This window comes from Malurus melanocephalus, unplaced genomic scaffold (genome assembly GCF_030028575.1).
Source record: "Malurus melanocephalus ecotype Western Australia unplaced genomic scaffold, MMel_1.1 scaffold_102, whole genome shotgun sequence".
NCBI classification, from domain to species: Eukaryota; Metazoa; Chordata; class Aves; order Passeriformes; family Maluridae; genus Malurus; species Malurus melanocephalus.
This window is the reverse complement of record NW_026623334.1, coordinates 169,024-188,353: the sequence shown is the minus strand read 5'-3', so window position 1 is coordinate 188,353 and position 19,330 is coordinate 169,024. Positions and strand designations below refer to the sequence as shown.

Sequence of the window (19,330 nt, the reverse complement as noted above, 5' to 3'; positions counted from 1 at the left end):
TGGGATACAGATTCAGATATGAAAAAGATTCTGTATCCCTTCTTCTCTTGCCTTCCCATCAAGAGAGTTGGTAGCAAAATGTGAATCCTTTTCAGTTCCAAAAGCAGTGTATCATCAGCATATAATAAAAAGGATGATCTGGTTAACCCATTCGTGACTGATTATTTTCCCTATTTACCCACAAAAGACCTGTTACTTTTATAAAACTGCCATTCTGCTCATGGATAAGCAATGTTGGGGATGACAGCCAGCTGATAAAAGTAGCTCCAAATAAATAGTAGTGGTTTCGTTGTTGCTGACTTGTCAATATGGCACAATATAGAAGGCAGAAAATTGAGCAGAATTGGCTTTTATGGTTTGTATTTAATGTCTTTCACACAGATGCATATGTAACATTGATTTAATTTTAATTCTGCAGATCCAAGGAGGTGATCCGACTGGAACAGGAACAGGTAAGGTTGAATTTGAATCAAGTAGACTGTTCTTACTTCATGGGCTGTTGTGTTACATTTACTTCCAGAAAATTGTCTCATTTATTATATGTAGTACRCTGTGTTTACTTTAAAATAGAGATTTTATTGATGTATTTTTTGGACCATGTTGGCTATGTTCATAATATCATCTGATATATTTTCAGTCTAAAGCTTGGGCACTCCTTCCATGCAGAATTCTTGCGGGTTTTGCTTCCTTTTTCCTCAGAAAATAAATAAATTAAAATTATAATGATTTTACAGCTGGTCTTCCAGGGCAAAGAACAAAGGAAGAAACACATTCATGCAAAGTTGCTTTCAAATTCAGTGTTAATGAAATACTTGAGACCTGCCTCGGAATTGGTGATTGGCCAGATACCATCTGTTCTCCCAGCTAGTTGCCATGTAAAGCCCAAGCTGCTCTTTTTCTAACTTTCAGAGATCACTGTTATAAAATTCTTCCACCTGTTCTTTCTCCATTAGTTGGAGATCTGGTAACAGGGATATCAGGAATGGTCAGGTGGCAGAGCAGCTGAAGGGTGTCAGAGCACTGCCCACCACAGGAGATGGGTCATGTAATACCCTTGGTCTCTGCTGTAAATGTGCTCATTTTCCATTTGGAYCTTCCTTCCTGATGTTACCAGCATTCCCAGCTCCTCCCCTGCTTAAATACTTTACCTCCATTTCCTTAGTAAACGATTGTGAGTTACTTTTAATTGCCTGCACAACAGCTTTTTTTTTGTAGTGTCTATGATAATCAACAGTTGCAAGATTTTGAGACTGGTTAAAGGTTCACTGTTCTGATGGCAAAAACCCCTTACCAAGAATTGTTACCATCTATGGCTGGACTGTCAAATGTGATTTGATTTTTTTATAAGGAAAGTTTCGGTTCAAATCCCRAAAGACATAATTAGGAACATGGTTTGAAATGAGAAATTAAAGAGGTGTCAGGAGACGGAGGAGATTTAATAGGTTGGCTCAGACACCTCTCAACCTTGCAGGGTGGAGTTCAGATCCTGCTTGTGGAATGGAAATGAACTTGGCTGGTGTCGTTCCTGTTTCTGTTTGTGCAAATGGCAAAGGGCTGTGAGACAGCAGAGTTAACAGAGACAGAGGAATGGCATCACTGCTCCACTCAAGGTCGAGACTCAGCTGTGCTGGCAAAGCCAGCAGGAAGTGAAATGTGAATAAACACATAGGATAGAAATCATCCTACGTATATTCCTTTACTTTAAAAGAGGAGTCTGATGACCTCTAATATTTTTCATYTTGTTTTCCTCCTTGTCATTCTTAATTAAATATAAATATATCACAGGCAAGATGTCTCGCCAACATCTGTCAGGACTATTAAAGTTCTAGTAAAATGAACAGTGTGCACTCAAATAGACATGAGTCCTGCAGGTTTTTAGAGAGTGGCTGCAATTATTGCAGAGTCCAAACRGTGCAAATGTCTTCTTCACACCTGAATGGTTTTTATTTTTTGAAGACAGSTGAATTTTAGATATCTTTACCTAATCGCTTGTTGAATATGATAATATCACAAGAAAATCTAAATGGAGAACCTGGTGGGCTGCTAGATTGCTCTTGAACTGTCACACCTTTGTGTTTAATACTTCAGTGAAGCTGCTTAGACAGTTCACAGAGTGCAASTAGTCTGTCAGGATTTGTTCCTGGCTCCTGGGCGCTTGACTGTGAGGCAGAAATTCCTCTTGTGTGTCTGGAGCTGTAAGAAGGTGGCCAGACCTGAGGACGTTTGGTTTGATGTTCTCTTGGCAGCAGGGCAGCCAGAGGAGGCTTCAGCTGGGCAGCAGTGCTTGAGCAGGGCAGATGGACTGATCCTCTCCTGGGCTCCCCTGCTGTGAAAATGTTGGTCCACTGGTTTGTGCATTATTAATGTGATCACAGGCATTCACTTTAGGAAAGCTTCAGTGTAACGCACTGGGATTCAGTACTTTGCACCTTTTTTGCCTGTGGCCAGTATGTTATTTGCAAGATAAATTCCCTTTTTTATTTCTTCTGGAAGCTGGAAGGCAATTCAGTATTTTTTTGACAAGCTGCTTCTTAAAAGGGAAAAAAAAAAAAAAAGATTTACCTTTGAAAGCTAAAAAAGTCTGTAAGATTAAATGGGCTTTAGAAGTAAATAACCTGACTTCTGTAATATCAGAGAAGCATATGAGAACAGAACAGGGCTTTCTTCCCAGATATTTCAATTGGCAATAGGGAGGACTATTTGGAGGTTACCCTTTAAATGTCAATATTATAAACTGTTTCTATTAGAGCCTTTTGTAGGAAGACTTCAGAACAAAAAGAACATACTTTGTTTCCTCATCCACACAGAACCTTCTGCTTTAACTGATGGTTTCTAACTAAGAGCTTTGGCATTTTGGAAAAAAATTTGAAAAAAAAACCAAGCCTTTCCCAAAGCGATATATGGAAGATGCATTTAAGCCTGTATGTATTTTCCTTCTATTTATTTAATTATTCCTATTCATTAGTTCAGGAACTAGAACAGACTTGTTTGAATATCTTCCCACCATTTGGCTTCTGTCATCTGACATTCATCCCATGTGTCAGGGTGTCAGGTTTATGGYAGCAGCCCCCAGATGCTGAGATGATCACCCACTCCATTGCTAACTGAGCCCAGCACTGTTCATCTTCTGGGTGAATTTGGGCACAATTAGTACAACACGACATAAGGTTACTTGTTACATACACAGACTGCAGCTGTGCTCTGGGCTCACCTGCACTAAGTGTGTTTTTGTTTTGGGAACAGTTCCCAGAGGTAAATGCCAGGCTGGTTGTCACTGACCTCTCCTATGGCTGCTCCAGCTGAACASTTCTCTCTGTAAGCAGCACTGAGTCTCACTTGGTTGTTTGTTATTCAGCTCCCCAGTATGTCCTTTCTGAGTCTCTTCTGGACTGTCAAAAAATAAATGTGACCCAGCAGACATGTGAAGGACAACTAATACCTGGTACTCAGCAGTTAACCCTGGGATGGAGGAGGGTGAAAATTAGCATTATGGCATCTGGGAGTTGAGATTCCACCCTGGAGAAGAGCAGAGGATGGAGCTCTACCTTAGCAGGGCTGTCAGACCTGCACTGCCAGAGCCRTCAGCTGCACAGTCCTGTAAGGCTGACACTGACTTGGAGGACTGGACCCATTTTCCTACAGCCTTCAACTTAATGTTTCATAAGACTACTGGGAGAAACTTTATTGTGCTGCAGCAGCTTATTTCCTTTCTAACAAAATAACCACCCTTAGAGGCAGTATTCAGAGCAATGAGCTGAGTCATGGTCATTCTTTGTAATGATTAATTATTTGAAAATGAATTTTAGATTTGTGATGTATCCCTTTTCCTGCTGTTCATAACAGCTACGTGGTTGAACATTGTGAGTAATTCTAACTCATGGTCGTGCAAGTGGAGCAGCTGCTCTGTATTTTCAGTGTTCCAAATAATGGAAGAAAATTTGCATGTAGAAAAAATAGGTTTAATATCCTAACCCTTTTGTATGAAAAAGGGAAAACTCTATGCAAAGCATCACATTTTTGAAGCAACACAGGCATTGTTCAGCTACTCTTTCTTGCAACCTGTTGGAAGGTCTCATGAATCAGCGTGTGATTTATGAATCCAGAGGGCACAAAGGAGGCATGTTAAAGCTGTAAAAGTCCAGGATGAAATACCACCRATAGATGGGAATTGCATTTTGGTTGGCAGCAAGAAGAGGTCCTCTGAAATGTCAACAGCAAAGGACTGTGGACAAACTCGGTCAATGCAATGTGGTTACCAAAGATGGCAAGTTCTTAAACTGTAGCGGTTTTAGAGYCTCTTTTCTTGCATGATTGAAGCTCAGCAAAAGGGGAAGAGCAAGCCCCTTTTATCTTGAATGTGCTCCTTTTCAACTGCAGCCCCTCAGCCAACCCAGTCTCGGGTATGTGGGGTTAAGAGTCCTCTTATCTGAGAGGAGAGAAGCACTTACTGCCTGAGCTAAGGCTTTCATATTTGCAAAATGATTCCAGAATCTCACTTGGAAAGCGCTACAGAAGTGTCAGATGTTATTATGTACCTCGTTGTTCCAAATGACAAGAAGAAAATTACAGAAAGTAAGCCATCATTTTTGTGAATCAGAGCCCTCCCACTTCCTTACCACTGCTTAGCAATTTTTAAGCCAGAAAAAGGAAGGATTTATTTAAAATCACAACTGTCATGAATGATGATTCCCAGCCCACACCTGGCTTTTGGAATGCTACATTTCTGAAGCTTTAGATGCATCTCTCAGCTCTTTGCAGGAAAGTTGTACAAATTCTTTGATTGTACATCAAAAWTTTTTTAAAATACTTTTGGTAGGAACAAAGACTACCAAAGAGTAATCTGGTTTAGTACAAAAGACAATTTGAGAACGTGTCTTTTTTCTGTGTTGTTGCTAATGTGTGATTGCTTCAGATGTCAGTTTAGATCTGTTCACCTGTTCACTATCAGCACAGGATGCACATACAAGACTGAATAACTAACCATGCTCCAGTACGAGCTAAATATATCCTGCCACTCTGGATAGCCACAGAAATTATTAATGTTCTTTTCTAAGAGCTGTGTGGTCTGTTTCATTTCATCTCTGTGAGAATGACTTAAACATGTCTTTAATTTAAGAGGGCTTTTTTTAATGGAGAATGTGTGGAATTGTCTCCCAGCTTCCTTCAGCTTTGAATCCTATATATCTGAGTAGGCATCTTTTTATTTTACAGAGTTGTACAAAACCTCTTTCTGGCTCCTGAAGGCTTTGACACTGTAACAGGTTAAATGCTGTTGAATACCAGTCTATTTCTGTGGCCAATCCCAAGTGTATTTCCATCTTTGTGAAAGCAGGAGATCCCCATGTTCGGGGCTGGAATTATTCCCAACACCAATCCAGCCACTGGCAGTACGTGCTGGGCCTTGGCTGCTGCCAYGTGAACTGATTTTTAGCACAGAAGCCCCCAGATTTTTTTTCCAGCACTTTTTGTAATAGGATCTCAGAAATATTTGCAAGTCCAGTAGCACACAGCTCCACTTGGACAGAAGATAAGCTGAGAGGGAGRTGAAGTGACAGGCAGTGCTGCCAGCCGTGAATCCAACACCCRGAGTCAATTCTTGTTTTCCGTGGGCTTTGCTTGTAGGCTGGTACATCAGCTCTRGGCTGAGGGGTTTGCATCATTGTGACTCCAAATATAGCCAGCAGAGATCTGTGTGCACTCCGAGGAGGATTTGGGGAGTGTAAGGAGGAGCCTCCTCTCTTTATGGCACATACAGGGAGTGTAACGTGAAAAGGCTGGAGCCAGACACTGCCACGCTCACACCTCCTCTGTCTGCATCCATTCTGCTTTCAGAAAATGCACAGCCACACCTCCCAACTCTGTTGAGAATAAACACAGKAAAATCTGCTAGATACTTGCAAACACCTCATAATTATTAGTAGGTTTGGAACCTGTGTGTGAGTAGTTTTCCCAAGTTTACATTGAGCTGTAATACAGAGAGTAAAATGTAAGAATGTACAATCCTTATTGCAGCTGAGCATTAGGCACTGCACTGCCATGGCCCTAGACTGATGTGAGGACTGTACTTAATCTTCACAGAGAAAGTCATGCTGGGTTTCAGTAATTAAAAAAATGTATAGATGTAACTTGCCATCTTCTGACTTGCTCTGTCTAGTCCTGCTTCAAGCAGATACTTGAAGCCTGGAACAATTCCAGAGGTTAGCAGGAGTTTGACGAAAAGCACATTCAGGCTATTTTTAATTTAAGGAGAATACTTTGGGGTTTTCCTTGAAAGAAAAAAAAAAAAAGTATTCCCTTTAAATTATTTAAAAAAACCAAACCAAACCAACAAAAAACCCCAAGCTGTGCCTGCACTGCTGTCTGAATGCCTTTGCAGTGTCTCCCCTGCCCTTTGCCAGTCTGTGCTGCTCCACAGACACTCCAGTTATGTCCTTCACAGGACGTCTGGCCTTTTAGGCAAATGCTGCACAGGCCATTCCCCGTTCCTGCTGCAGCTCCCAGGCAGACAGAATTAGCCTTGGAAACAAACAGCTGTATGGCAGACAGAGCAGGGGCTGTAACTAGCTGCTAAAATATTAGCACTTATTTCCAGAGAACTGGAATGAACCAAACTTAGCTTTCATACATACGAGATTAATTGTGACCTGCAGTGCATGATCTGAAGTGAAATCATACAAAAATAAATATTCCAAAATCTAAAGATCATGGCTCATTGCTCCTGTCTGCAAGCTCTCGGGTCTGGTTGTTTGTTGTGCCAGAAAGAGAAAGTCTCTCTGTCATTCACATTTTTRTGTCTTTCCTTTTGAATTATTTTTCTGACCAGTGAAGGCTTCAGGCTTGATTCCACTCTCCTTCAGCAGCTTGACTGTAATTCTAGCATCAGCTGGAAGCACACGAAGGGTGGAGCAKACTGATGGGTTTGGCCTCTCAATGTCCCATCTCAATGGGCTGTGCTCATGTCGTGTATCCTCTGAAAACTTCAGACAGCACCAACTCCTCTAGAGCTGGCTGCAGCTGTACCATATCCCTGTCACCCACTGCTGGAAAAGATTGGCATATGGGATCAAGCTGATGTCATTTAGCTGATCTTAAAATATTCAATAGCCAGAGATTGCTGAAGTAACCGCTGCTGTACTCCTGATTRCAGAAAATCCCTACAGGGTTTGTCCCCTTTTGTCACCTCTTGTCAAATTGCAGAGCACGCAACACTCAACTCTATTAATARGTCTTTTGAATATGATTAATTGGGGTTTTAAGTGGGTCAGCTTCTTCCAGAATTTCTCACTTAGTTCCACTTGCAGCTGTCCATATGTGATGCTTTGTTTTCACGGGATCATCTGAAACTCCTTTCTCATTTAATGCACTCCCACGATTTTTTGGGTAAGGTTTTCAGTAGGAACCTTTTTCATTCCTTGGTTTTAGTTGCTGCTTGCGTGTGCAGCCATATCACCAAAGCTTTCTGTGCTCTGTGTGCACATGGCTGTGGAGCACCACAGATCCCTCCCTGACCTCCTGCTTCTCCACTGATACACTTAACTCTGGAGCCAGCTCTGCAGATGGACAAGTCTTGCTGCCTGTTTGGATAGTTTTGGTTGTTTTATTTTTAATACTGTCCTAAGGTGAAATATTTTTTCATGGTTTGTCAAACAGGATTATGGATTTGACTGTAAAACTATGACTCATCTCAGCCTTCGTTTTTCTTATTAAGAATGATCCTGGAGGAAAGTGCAAATGAAAATGTCAGATCTGTCATAAATAATGTAAAAATGACAGTCAGAAGGGGAGCTCTGACGGGCCCTCTCTCTGTCCACAGTCACAGAAAAATCAGTTTTGGAGGGCTGGAGCTGGGGGTTGTGCAATTTTATCATCCTTTTGCCTTCATTGCATTTAAGTGTTCACATCATCCAGGTATCTAATCCAAATATCTGAAGTTTGCTTTTTATTTTGAAGCACTACATATCATCATTCTTCATTGTTTAGTCTGGAATTAGGCATTTGAGCTTACAGCTCCTGTTCTYAGTTGATTCTCTGAATGTGTTTCATCTCCCTGATATTTTCTTTCCAGAAGCAATGCTATATCCAGAGTTCAATTAAACTAATAATTCTTTGCTCTGGGTTTTGTCMTGAAGCCAGCTTTAAAGATTTCATGTCTCAAAAGAGAAAAATTATGGTGGACCAGCAGTAAAAAATTAAATCCTTGACAGTTCTTCAGCACAGGATGCATAAAGCTGTTGATAAAGTGTGGTCTGTTGCAGCTGATAGTGTGAGGGCACAGAAATGTGTTGACAGTTGGAGACATCAGATTTCAAGGTCCTGCTCAAAAACTGGCCCAGTGATAGGRGTGAGGTAACAATGTATTAACACATCGTGACTGGGAGTGCTGGAAACCTTGGATTTAATGTCAGTGCCTGTTACAAAACGCACCGGGAAATTAATGAAAGCAAGCGTTTTTCTTCTTCTGTCATCTTTTCTCTTTTAAGGAGGAGAATCTTACTGGGGAAAACCTTTCAAAGATGAATTCAAGCCCAATTTGTCCCACACGGGACGTGGTGTTCTTAGTATGGCAAATTCGGGACCCAACACAAACAAATCACAGTTGTAAGTAGTCACTTGCTTTTTTGTGCTTTCTTGTTTCCCTCTGGACGTTGTGTCTCACTCTGTTAAGAAGAAAAATGACATTTTTGAGCTACTCTTTAAAATTYAGTCAAGTGAAATATGCTGTTGAGTGCTGCATGTTGCAGTCAGGGCTACAGCTGCTCTTGGCCAATCTAAGAGTAAAAYGAACCACAGCTAGAATACCCCTAGGTTTATTGTATCAGCAATATTTTTTTCCTTTTTGTTGTTACGAAGTTTTTGTTGTTAGGAAGTTTTTTTGTTTTTGTCAATGTCCACCCAGTATCACCCCTCTAAGATCATTCATCATRCCTCTTCATTCTGTGTAAATTTAGCCCAGTATAACTTCTTTAAAGGGCTTAATGAAATTAAACATACACTCTGTGGGAATATTACTTCTTTATAACCACTTGATTTTAAATTAATGAGAACAATTCTGCTCTTTTGAAATGTGTAGACCCAAATGKGGGAGATAATACAATTTGGAAATGAGAACTTCTTTTCCAGTGTACAAAAGCAGAATGAAGACTAAAACGAGGGAATATTTAAAGATAGTGAAGTTGTAGGGGCCCTGTTTGTGTGTGGTAATTAACCCATTAACATGGGGGTTTGCCTGCAGTCCTTTGAAAATGTTCTGTGTCACTTTGAGCCCACCATTTATTGGTTGCTCTGTAAGTACTGCAAAATAAAAAAGTTGTTCTTTATCGTGAGCCCCAGGAAAGAGTAAGTATGTATACGTACAGTACTGTGTCTTGGCCCTGAGGRGGAAGGGAGGGAGTGGGCTCTTGGTGTTCATGATGCTGAGTGTTATGATGGTTTGTAAACCCTGCAGCAATGTGGTTTGCTTTAATTAAACACAAGTGCTTGTCTCAGGGCCTTTAATAGGCTTACWGCATTCTTAAGCCTAAGCACATGTGGGACAGTTGGCTGAATTGAGTTGCTGTACAACTTATTTTGGATTTGAATGTTCTTGCCAGCACTCGCGTGCTAAATTAGGGGAGAGAAGAGGCTTCTTTCCTCTTTTCTTTTTTCTTTTTTCTTTTTTCTTTTTTTTTAAGGGGGATTCTAATACCAAGTTACAGAGACCATACGTGATGTGCCATTTTGAGTCACATCATCTGCTGCTGTAAATGTGCCTGTGTGTTCCCTAAAATTTGCAAATATATAAGTCCTTAAGAGACTTCAGCTGCCCATATTTACAAAGGTTCCAGGCAGCACTTAGACACTTCTGGCAAGTGCTCTGGCCTTAGGAACTCTGTGAATAGCTCTCAAGTGCCCACAGGTGACAGGCGCTGCAGGGCAGAGGSAGCTGGGTCTCCTCTGCGAGGTGATGCTTGAATAATGCTCAGGACTTCTCTGGGATCACCCTGAGTAATGTTCATTGTGTTGTCCTTAATTTTATTTTGACTGCAGTGACGGGTGAGAAGCTTTACCTGTATATTTGCTACTGCTCAGGGKTTTTTTATTACAATTCTACATAACTGATCATGTGCTGATTTCAAGTATGGGATATCCAGGAATAAAGTGGTGCTCCGTGCAGGAGTTTGCATTCTGTACACATCCCAGTGCTTTCCTAGGGCAAGCTACATCTTAATAAACTGTCTGGCACATTACAGCTGCTCCTATTTCCAATCATATAACTTCCTGAGGCAGTTGCTTATATGGAAAAGTGCTTTTGGAATGCTTATATATTTTTAGCTGTCTCCTATGTAGTGCAACAGATGGAGACAGGGAGGAGAGCCAGCACTGCGTGTCCAGCCAAGACAGGCCATCGTGGTCTGCAGACCACAGTGTGGAAACCTTTGTCTCACACATTTGTAGTCCAAGACTTCCAAAGGAGCATCAAGCTTTAGAGAAAAGCGTTAGTAGTACAGGTTGCTTGGAATTAGTGTTTTAGTTCCCATGCTTAAGTTTAAAAGTACAGCCCCCCCAAATTAAAAGTCCAATTAATTACTTTTGACACTTCAAAGTGTTCTTCTGGGATGTTTGTATCTGAAGCACGAGCGTGCTCTGTCCAGAGGAGAAATGGATCACTGGCAGGACAGTTTAAGGGAAGAGAAATGCAAAACGTAAATATGCAGAAAACAGAAGTTTACACTGGCAGAGACTGTTGTGTCCTGTAACTTTATTTGTTGGATACAGGCTGCCCATCATGCACGAGGAATGTTCTCCCCAAGCAGGACACACGTCCCCCTGCCCTGCACGCTCTTCCCTGGGCCTGCATGGCAAATGCTCAGGGTAATTTTGGACTTGCTGCAAAGCCCCCTGCGCAGAGTACCATTTAAGAATGTTAGTAAGGTGCAAAAATGAGAAGCCAAAACTCCAGAAATCTGGGATGGAACCCACAAGACTGAGGAGTTAAAGGATATTTGGTTCGTGGGCCTCCCAGAGAGAGAGAGAGAGAGAGGTTTGGCTTCTCTCTGAAAGCTTTTGCAGACACTTGGTGTTTTTAAGCATTTCTGGCTGTTGTTGAGKGTCAGTGGGACCATGTGGTAACTGTTATGTCTTTACTCTTTCTAGCTTCATCACATTCCGCTCTTGTGCGTATCTGGACAAGAAGCATACCGTTTTTGGAAGGTAAGTGAARGATATTTTGGGCAGCAGCATAGCAGACATCCTCCCCTGTGTGTCTGAAGCCTGAAGAGAAGAATGTAGTGACTTTTGTAATTGAACTGGAGCAAAATCCTTGCTCACAATGCAGTTCTCCTGGTCATGAGTAGATGGGCAAACATTGCACCAGTGCCAGTCAGCAGACCCTGCTTTTTTTCCCTCCTTCCATCACTGTAAGTTGCCTTACTYCCCTTCTGTGGGTGGCCCTCCAGGAGTCGTGAACGAAGTAATCATCGTCATGTAATGAACCATGTTAATATTTGTGCATGTTAATTGCTGGGACACAAGAGATTAGCTCTTCAAGACTGCTTTCATCCTCTTATGAGCCATCAGCTGAAAAATTAGTCATGACAGGACTGCTCTTCATCATGGCATAGAACATAGAGCTTCTGCATAGATGAGGTCTTTTGGCTCTTCTTATTCTTTTTTCWTTTATTCTTCTTTTCTTTTATTCCTGACAATTATCACTGGTCTAAAATCTGTATATGTGTGCATGTGTGTATGTACATACATGTTTATGTACACATGTATAAAGATACTACCAATGCCCAGACAGCRAGAGAACTTCATTCCTTATAAAGAAGTCTCTTCTGAAAATCTTTTCCAGCAAATCCTTCACATGATAAAGATGAAGGTGTGTATTGCAGAACAAGATACAAAGTCTTTATTATAGTTTGTTCTTTGCTTCCTCTGCTGCAGGTACTTGGTATTTACCAAGTCAAGCAGAGCTGTTCTCAAACATCCCTAGTGCAGGGCAGGAGGGGGAATGTTACTAGCCTGCTGCATTGGTAGTTCCTGAGAATCTTGCAGTCTTCTTCACTTGTAGATTTGTTTTTTTATTCTTTTCTTAGTTTTATTCATTTGGAAATCAGCAGTGGAAAATAAAAAAATAAAACCATGTGCTGTTTACTTTGATTGGATGTCATGCAATTGTGCTGTACAGTGAAAGTGATATATTTAATCCATCTTCTCTGCCTGCTCGTTCTTGAGACAGAAACTGCTTCATTTTAATGGCACTTTATTTTAGTGCTGTTAGTTCCAATACTGATTCTTCAATAATTGCACTCTTGGAAATGTATTTCTTTTTTCTTTCTCAGATTTGTCCTAGAAAAATTTAAAGTTCCCTTGTCCTTTGGTGAAAACAGATAAATAAAGCAAATTATAACACTAAAAGCTGAAAGCCAGGATATTCTTGAAGGAGTTAGCTTATCCAGATCTTAAGACTATTTCACTTAAGCTACAATTTGAGTCCACCTTGCAAAAAACACCTTCAAATCCCCTGCAGTAATGCTGTTAMCCTGAGCTGGCCACCTCATCAAATAATGTCTGTGCTAGGACAGCTCAGCTGAAAATGTGCCTGTTCTTCAGTTCTGGGTGCATCACTGAGCATCSTGTGGAGTCCTCCAGTGCCTTTGCTGTGTTACCCCAGTAGGCTCCAGTTATACCAGAATTCACCAGGACAGAATCTGGAGAGAAGCTGAGCTTTCTGTGGTGCAGGGAGTGCTCCTCAAAGCCTTTGCACTGTGCCAAGTATCTCCAGTACCTTGTGAGCAAAATATTTCAGATGATGTTTCACACTGTACTGCGCCCTTTAGAGAGGAATTACTTAGTCCAGGTAAATCTGGTTAAGTGTACACAACAGAGATTTTTGCAGTTTTGCCAAAGATTGTCTTAATTTGTGAATTGTCTTTGCTGCTACAGAAATCTGAGCTTAGGTGCCAGAGAGAAGTGGTGCTGCTTATATTTTTAGCTGAAATACAATGGAAAAACTTATARAAAGTGTTGGTTTAGAATCGTATTTGGCTCCCTGAATGAAAACTGAGTGACATCTTCATATCAACACAGAGCAGGGAAATTTTGCTCTGATCTGTCTTGGATGTAACTGCAGATTAATTCAAAGAAGGTMAAAATGAAGATGCTGGGATATGTGTATCCCAGTCAGGTCTGTATTAATCTACAAATTGGATTACTGAATAATTGAATTTACCTACAAAACTAATAACAAAAGGTTGATGTGTGTAGCTGTTATGATCTATATTTTGTCATCTAAGTCCTTCAGCTGTTTTTACCTGCATTGTTTTTAAAAATTATAAAAGCCAGAAGATGTCAGAGATTGTACCTCTAGCAAAACTAGAAACAGAAAGGAGATAATCTAGAATGGCTGGGGAGCAAAAACGGAGAGCRAGAGAAGAATGCCTTCCCTTGGAGGTGTGTTACAGGCTGCTTGGATTTCCTGCTCCAACAGAGCTGCCTMGATTAAATTAGTAATTACCATTTCTAGTAATTACTATTTCTTCTGACTGAGAGAATGATGTAATTAACACAGAAACCAACCGGTGGCTTTTGTGGGCTTTYAGCTTGCTGGTGAGAGGTTTAATTTAGAAACTGAGATAATGGAAACCAACTGACGTGCACTGGCTCTGCACAGAGGGGATGAGAAGCATTTGCAGGGGGCTGCTGCCTGGGGAGGGTCCTGCTGCTGCTGCCCTGGGCTCTGTGCCTGGGGTCTCCTCTGCCTGTGCTCAGGCAGGGCCTGGACTGTGCTGACCTGCAGGAGCTACAGGAACAACAGCCAAAACAGCAGACAGGCCCAGGGTCCTGTCTGGTGTGCTTTCTGAAATTTGCATCCAAGCATATCCCATCCATGTTGTCATTCCATTTTCAGTTCCAATGGCTCACAGYTCCTGTGGATCAGAGACCTGGTACATTTGCCCTTCATAAGCTGAAATAGAAACATAATCTCTGTCCCTGAGAGCTGTGTAAGTAGAAAAGAGATTGCATATAGATACAGGAGGCTGTGACAGTGACCTATTTTAACCTAYSTTCCACCAAGAGTTGATACTTCCTKTGGAAAAAGAAAGCCCCAGGAAAAAATGAAATTGCTTAATCGATGTTTTTTGGGAGCCTGTTCCAAAGCTAAAGGTACACATTAAAAAGTGCATGTTTAAAACAATAGTGGAAAGGGATCAACAGAAGGAGAGAAGTGCTTTCAGAATTTTGGGTGCGATTTAGGACAAGCAGAACATAGTGGATTTGAAAATGAGGGCAGGTTGCATACAGATGATGGGATAACACGAAGGGCAGTAAAGGGAGAGGAGAGAAAAGTGCTGTTGTCAGGAGTGGCAAARGTGGGAATGATCTGTGCAGCAGTTCTATGTGTTTATTAGAGCTTCACTTGTGTTTGTCCAGAGCCGAGAAAAGAAAGTGGCGGCTGAGACAGGAGATGAGTATGTCAAGGACAGTTTTCTCCTTTGGATGAGGCTGCACATAYCTGCTTACATGGATAACTTTTACTCTCTTGAGGTTTCTGCTGCTCATTCTTCAATTCTCTTACTCCCAGAAATAATGAACAAGGTGGTTTGGGAAACCTCAGACTTGGTCAGATTGGGGACATCAGTCAGTAGCTGGCATGCACTCAGCTTATTCTTCCCTTCTCCCCTTGCCAGATGCATTTGTGGGAGAGAGTTCTTCCCTTGCATCAGTATCATTCTGTATTAAGTGTTCCTTGACCTGTTTAATGCTTTCTACTGCAACTCTGTAGAATGGGGCAATGAAAGTAACTCTTGGCCTCTAAATTATTCAGCTACATAAAGCAAATACCAGGCACGATTCAGTTACTGAGGTACAGTTRAATAACACAGTGCCTGTTTCAACTTGCAACATTCCCTCTATGATTTGAATCAGTGAATCCCAATGGCTTTTAAGCTGGAGAACTCAAGTTCTTGTGGCACTTGTGCTTTAGTACATCTGAAGATGGGAGAAATTGTGTGACAGCAKAAGAGCTGAATCTGTGTAGGGAGCCTGACCTAATTTTGCACTGCACAATCTGCTCCCCAGACACCAGGACAGGAGCAAAGAGCGACGTGGGAAAATGAGCCAGGCTCCCCTGTGGAAGCCGTGGCTGTGGTGTCCTGCAGCACTTGAGGCTGTTGGAGCTGCGTGAGGGCTGCTGTCCTTTCCAAAACAGTTGTATGATCTCTGAAGAGGGACYTGTGCCAAGACAGGGAAGTCCTTTCCTGCCAGGTTCATCTGTTGCTTCTGGTTTCAACACGTTTTTTTCCAAGTTGTTTTATTTTTTCAGCACCATTTATTACCGTGTCTCGCCTGCTAGATGAAGCTCCTATCTAGTAGAGAGATGGAGATGTTTTGGCTATGTCCTTGTTGCACAATGGAATTGCTCTCTCCATTGCAGATTGGGTGTATGCATAGAAAACATTTTGTCCTGAGTGTGCGTGTTTGTGCACGTATGTGTTGTTCTCTTTGCGTGTGTGTATATAAATGTATGTTCTCCTTTCTGTAAAAATAACTTTCAGGGCAGAATGTGTTTACAAAAGAGCAATTTTTCTTTCTTGTTTCTGTTTGTAGTTTAAAGCTGTTTTTAAAAAAAAAAGTCCAGACATTGTTCTTGTATCATCTTCTGACCAGGAAACTCTTATCATGTTGGCTCACTGCCATCCCCAGCATTGCATAAAGCTTAATTCCTACAATTCTTCCAAACAAAAGTGTGAGGAATAGGTTCATATGTGAATGTCTCTGGGACTGCAGGGTAGATGCAGTTTTCCTTGAGGGCAGCATTAACCAATGTACAGTGGACCTTCACCTTTGCAAATGGATAGAGCCTACACCGGATATTTCACTTCTGCATCATGCAAAGGCATTGGCAGTGGTTATGAAGCAATGTTACTGGTTTACATAAAGAAGCCTTAACAGGAAGTAAGATTTTAATAATACATCCAAATGAAATGCAAAGATTTCCAGTGCTAACTTACCCAGCTTCCAAGAAAACAGAATTGCACGAGTAAGGTCACATTTTTGTTTTCATTCCTATGCTAACAGAAAAACATACCCTAAATGTACCTGCCTTGTCRTTCATGCTTAAATGTAATGCAACATTTATCAAGCTCCTCTAAAAATACAAGCTGTCTCAGGGATGCTGAGCTAAATATATAGTTGAGATCATCATTTCTCTGTTCAACATCTACTGGAAGCACACAGCAAAGCCTTGGTTTCACTGGTTGTTCTCATGTAAATGGTGCCTTGAAAGTGTCATCCTTTTCACTGTCASATGTCATCTGAACGTCTTTTTAAACCTCACTTAGTCAATTTTGGACAAAGCATGTGTGACACCTTACAAAAGGAGCAGAGCCAGAAGCAGTGGAAAAGGTTAAACCTGTTTATGCTCTTCTCCCTTCCCTTCCCTGCTGGCTCCCAACTTGGCACAAGTGACACTGCATGAGAGCGGCCAACACAGTGTGAACTGTCACTGTCTGTGTCACATCTTTAGCACGTGTGGAGTATAAAGGGATGTTAGCCTGAATTGTTGGAATCTGCRTTTTCTTTTACTGAAAATTATGTACAGAGTTCTTAAATATTGGAATAATATTAAGTAGTGGCTCACTCTTTAGAGGATTTTCTTCTTTATGTTTGAATGTACTGATCTGATGGTCTTTTCTACATATAACATTATGGGCTCTTTTCTTGGCCCAAAATATGGGGTGTTGAGCAGGAAAAGAATCCCAAAAGCTTCTCTGGTGTGTTGGTTTCCTCATTCTGTAAGGAGCAGTTGCTGCGATGGCTGCCAGTGCAGGGGCTTTGACACATTATATCTCATCAAACTGGTTTTAGTGCTGCAATGTAACATCATGAGATTTGACAATAACAACATGTAACATTTCAAGGGCCTGCATGTACCTTGTCTCTGTTAGATCAGAGGAAAGCTTGCAAAAGCCTTTACAATTTGGAATAATCAGATTTTTTTTGCAAACAGCTCTGACTGCCAGGTTMRWGTGTAGTTCARTTTTTACTGGATGGGTGATGTTTGSAATCAGATCTTATCCTTTTTGGATGGYAATTTTTAGTGGTGAGATACCAGCTGGGCTTGACCCTGACAAARCTCCCAAGTGCTCCCTGAACAAAAGTGACTTGTAGATCATTTCCTGTCCCTCTGGTCAGAGCTCTCTCCTCTGAGCTGATAGTCTGTATTCAAATTAGTTTTTATTTTTATCAGTATTACAGCAGTGTCTTTATAAAAAGACAAAAACCTATATTGAGAGCTGACTGTGCTGACATTGTAATACACAGAGATATTCTGTGCTAAATGTTGGGGAATGCAAGGGTGTAAAAGGAAGCAACTTTCCATCTGAGAGACAAGAAGTGCAGAAGAAAGGGAATGACATGCTCTCCAGGCACAACAACTTTGTCTTTTACCCCCTTAGCCCTTTTACAATCATGTCAAAATAGACTATTTAGGTCATTTACTGATGACCTSTGAATGCCATGTCTATCACAGCCTTTCAAAATGCACAAGTGACAAAATATTCCCAATAAAGTTTAATTAGCAGAGCAACTGAAGATCTGGTAGCATCAGTAAAATGCATTAGGGCTAATGTTGTGGGAGGTCTAGCTATGGGCTAAGGGATTACTCAGCTGAGATTGCCTGTGCACAGCTGATCTGGCCATTTCAAATTATCAGAAACCTAATTAAATGAAAACATACAAGCAGATAATGAGTGAGCTGTTGGCTAGAAAATCCTCCGATATTAAATCAGAAGTTTCCTTTGGGGCAGTTAAAGTACAGTGAATATATCTTAGGCTGGGTGTTAATCACCAGTATTATAAGTGAATCTGATATTGGCCTGGAGGGGGATTTTGAAATTGAGTTTTTGTTATGAACTTTCCAAAGTTCAGGCAGGGTCTTCAAGCCCTGTGCAGCCTCCCCSAGTCTGCTCCCTCCAGTCACAAGTGACTGAGGCTGTTCTAGCCTGCATTCATGGGGTTTAATTGCACCTAAAAGTCACAGCCTGATTACAGAATATCAGCAGGCCCTTGGGCAATAAAGTTTGGAGCAGCATTGTCTCGGGTCATTCTCTGTGAGTGGGTCTGTCCCTGTGGTTGTGCTTTCAGCCTGTCCCAGCCCATGGGGTGGCACAGAGGGCACTGGGCAGTGGTGTAGAAGGTGAAATTCTCCACTGGATCAGCTGAGACCATGGCAGGTGASAGTCAGAGGCCTGTCCTGGTGCTGGCTGGGCAGACTGTGCCATGCTGGGATTGCACAGACACCTTAGAGAGGGAGATATCCTGGTATGAGTGTATAAAATGTATAAAGGTAACTGTGTTTTGGTTGAGACATTGCTTATCCCTTTGATATGAAAGAAGAGTTCGGTGATAAAATGCTCCACATATTCCACCAGTTTGGTATTTTTTCCCCACCAGTTTAATTTGATTTTCCCCCATTTCATCTGCCCATCCCTTGCCAGYCTGCCTGTGCTGCTGCTGTAGTCCCAGTAATCCCAACAATCAGATATCAGAGCAGTTGTCCATCTGTGAAAGCTGGGGGATTGCTGGCTCTTGGCTTGCCCTGTCCCATGGGAGCTGGGGCTCCTGAGTGGCCAGTTCCTGCCCTTGCTGCCGATCTTCCAGCCCCAAACTCCCCAAGCTCCTGGAGCAGTGTTTTTGAGAATTATGGCTGCATCTCATTGTCCCACAGCCATTAATAGGGGCTGTATTCTTGGGTCCTGGCCATGTGGCTTGGCTCTATTAAAACAGATGTTGTCCAGCCACAGCCTGTTTTGCTAATGGATCTGGATCACTCGGCATCAACAGCCTGTCTTCCTCTTTATTTACTGCTCTTCTAAGAATAGCTGTTTTCAAATTTAATTGTGGATGATGATGTGGATAAAAGTGTTAAATACCCGGGGACCAAGAGCTGATCCCAGCAGGACCCCTCTGAAAACACACTGACTCAGTGGTTCCTGTTTAAAATTAGATTTTGACACCTGTCAGCCAATTTTTTATTTAATGTGTGCTGTATTCACTTTATATCATTCTGGTTCCTCAATCAAAATATCAGCCGCCTTCCAGAAGTCTGTTCCATGGACRCTGTTAGCCCTGTTAACCACATCTGTTGTCTCAAAGATAGAAGGTTGTTTGACAGAGACTGTTTCCCACAAACCTTGTTGATTRCTGTTACTTATTTCCTTTCTTTCTTAATCATGTCCTGTCTCCGCTGTTCCATTATTTTGCTGGGATAGATGACAGGATGACAGAATTATAATTATCTGGGTTTCCCCATTTATCCTTTCTAAATATGCTTTTCTAGAATGTTCCC

At 41.6% G+C, this 19,330-nt stretch overlaps 1 protein-coding gene across 1 annotated transcript in view; it reads left to right on the top strand.

Moving 5' to 3' along the window:
• Positions 1-19,330, top strand: part of PPIL2 (peptidylprolyl isomerase like 2) — a 67,211-nt gene that overhangs the window by 43,184 nt on the left and 4,697 nt on the right. The window contains exons 15-17 of the mRNA XM_057369102.1: positions 419-452; positions 8,481-8,598; positions 11,134-11,190. Coding sequence (XP_057225085.1) covers positions 419-452; positions 8,481-8,598; positions 11,134-11,190 — 209 coding nt within the window. The remainder of the gene's footprint in view (positions 1-418; positions 453-8,480; positions 8,599-11,133; positions 11,191-19,330) is intronic.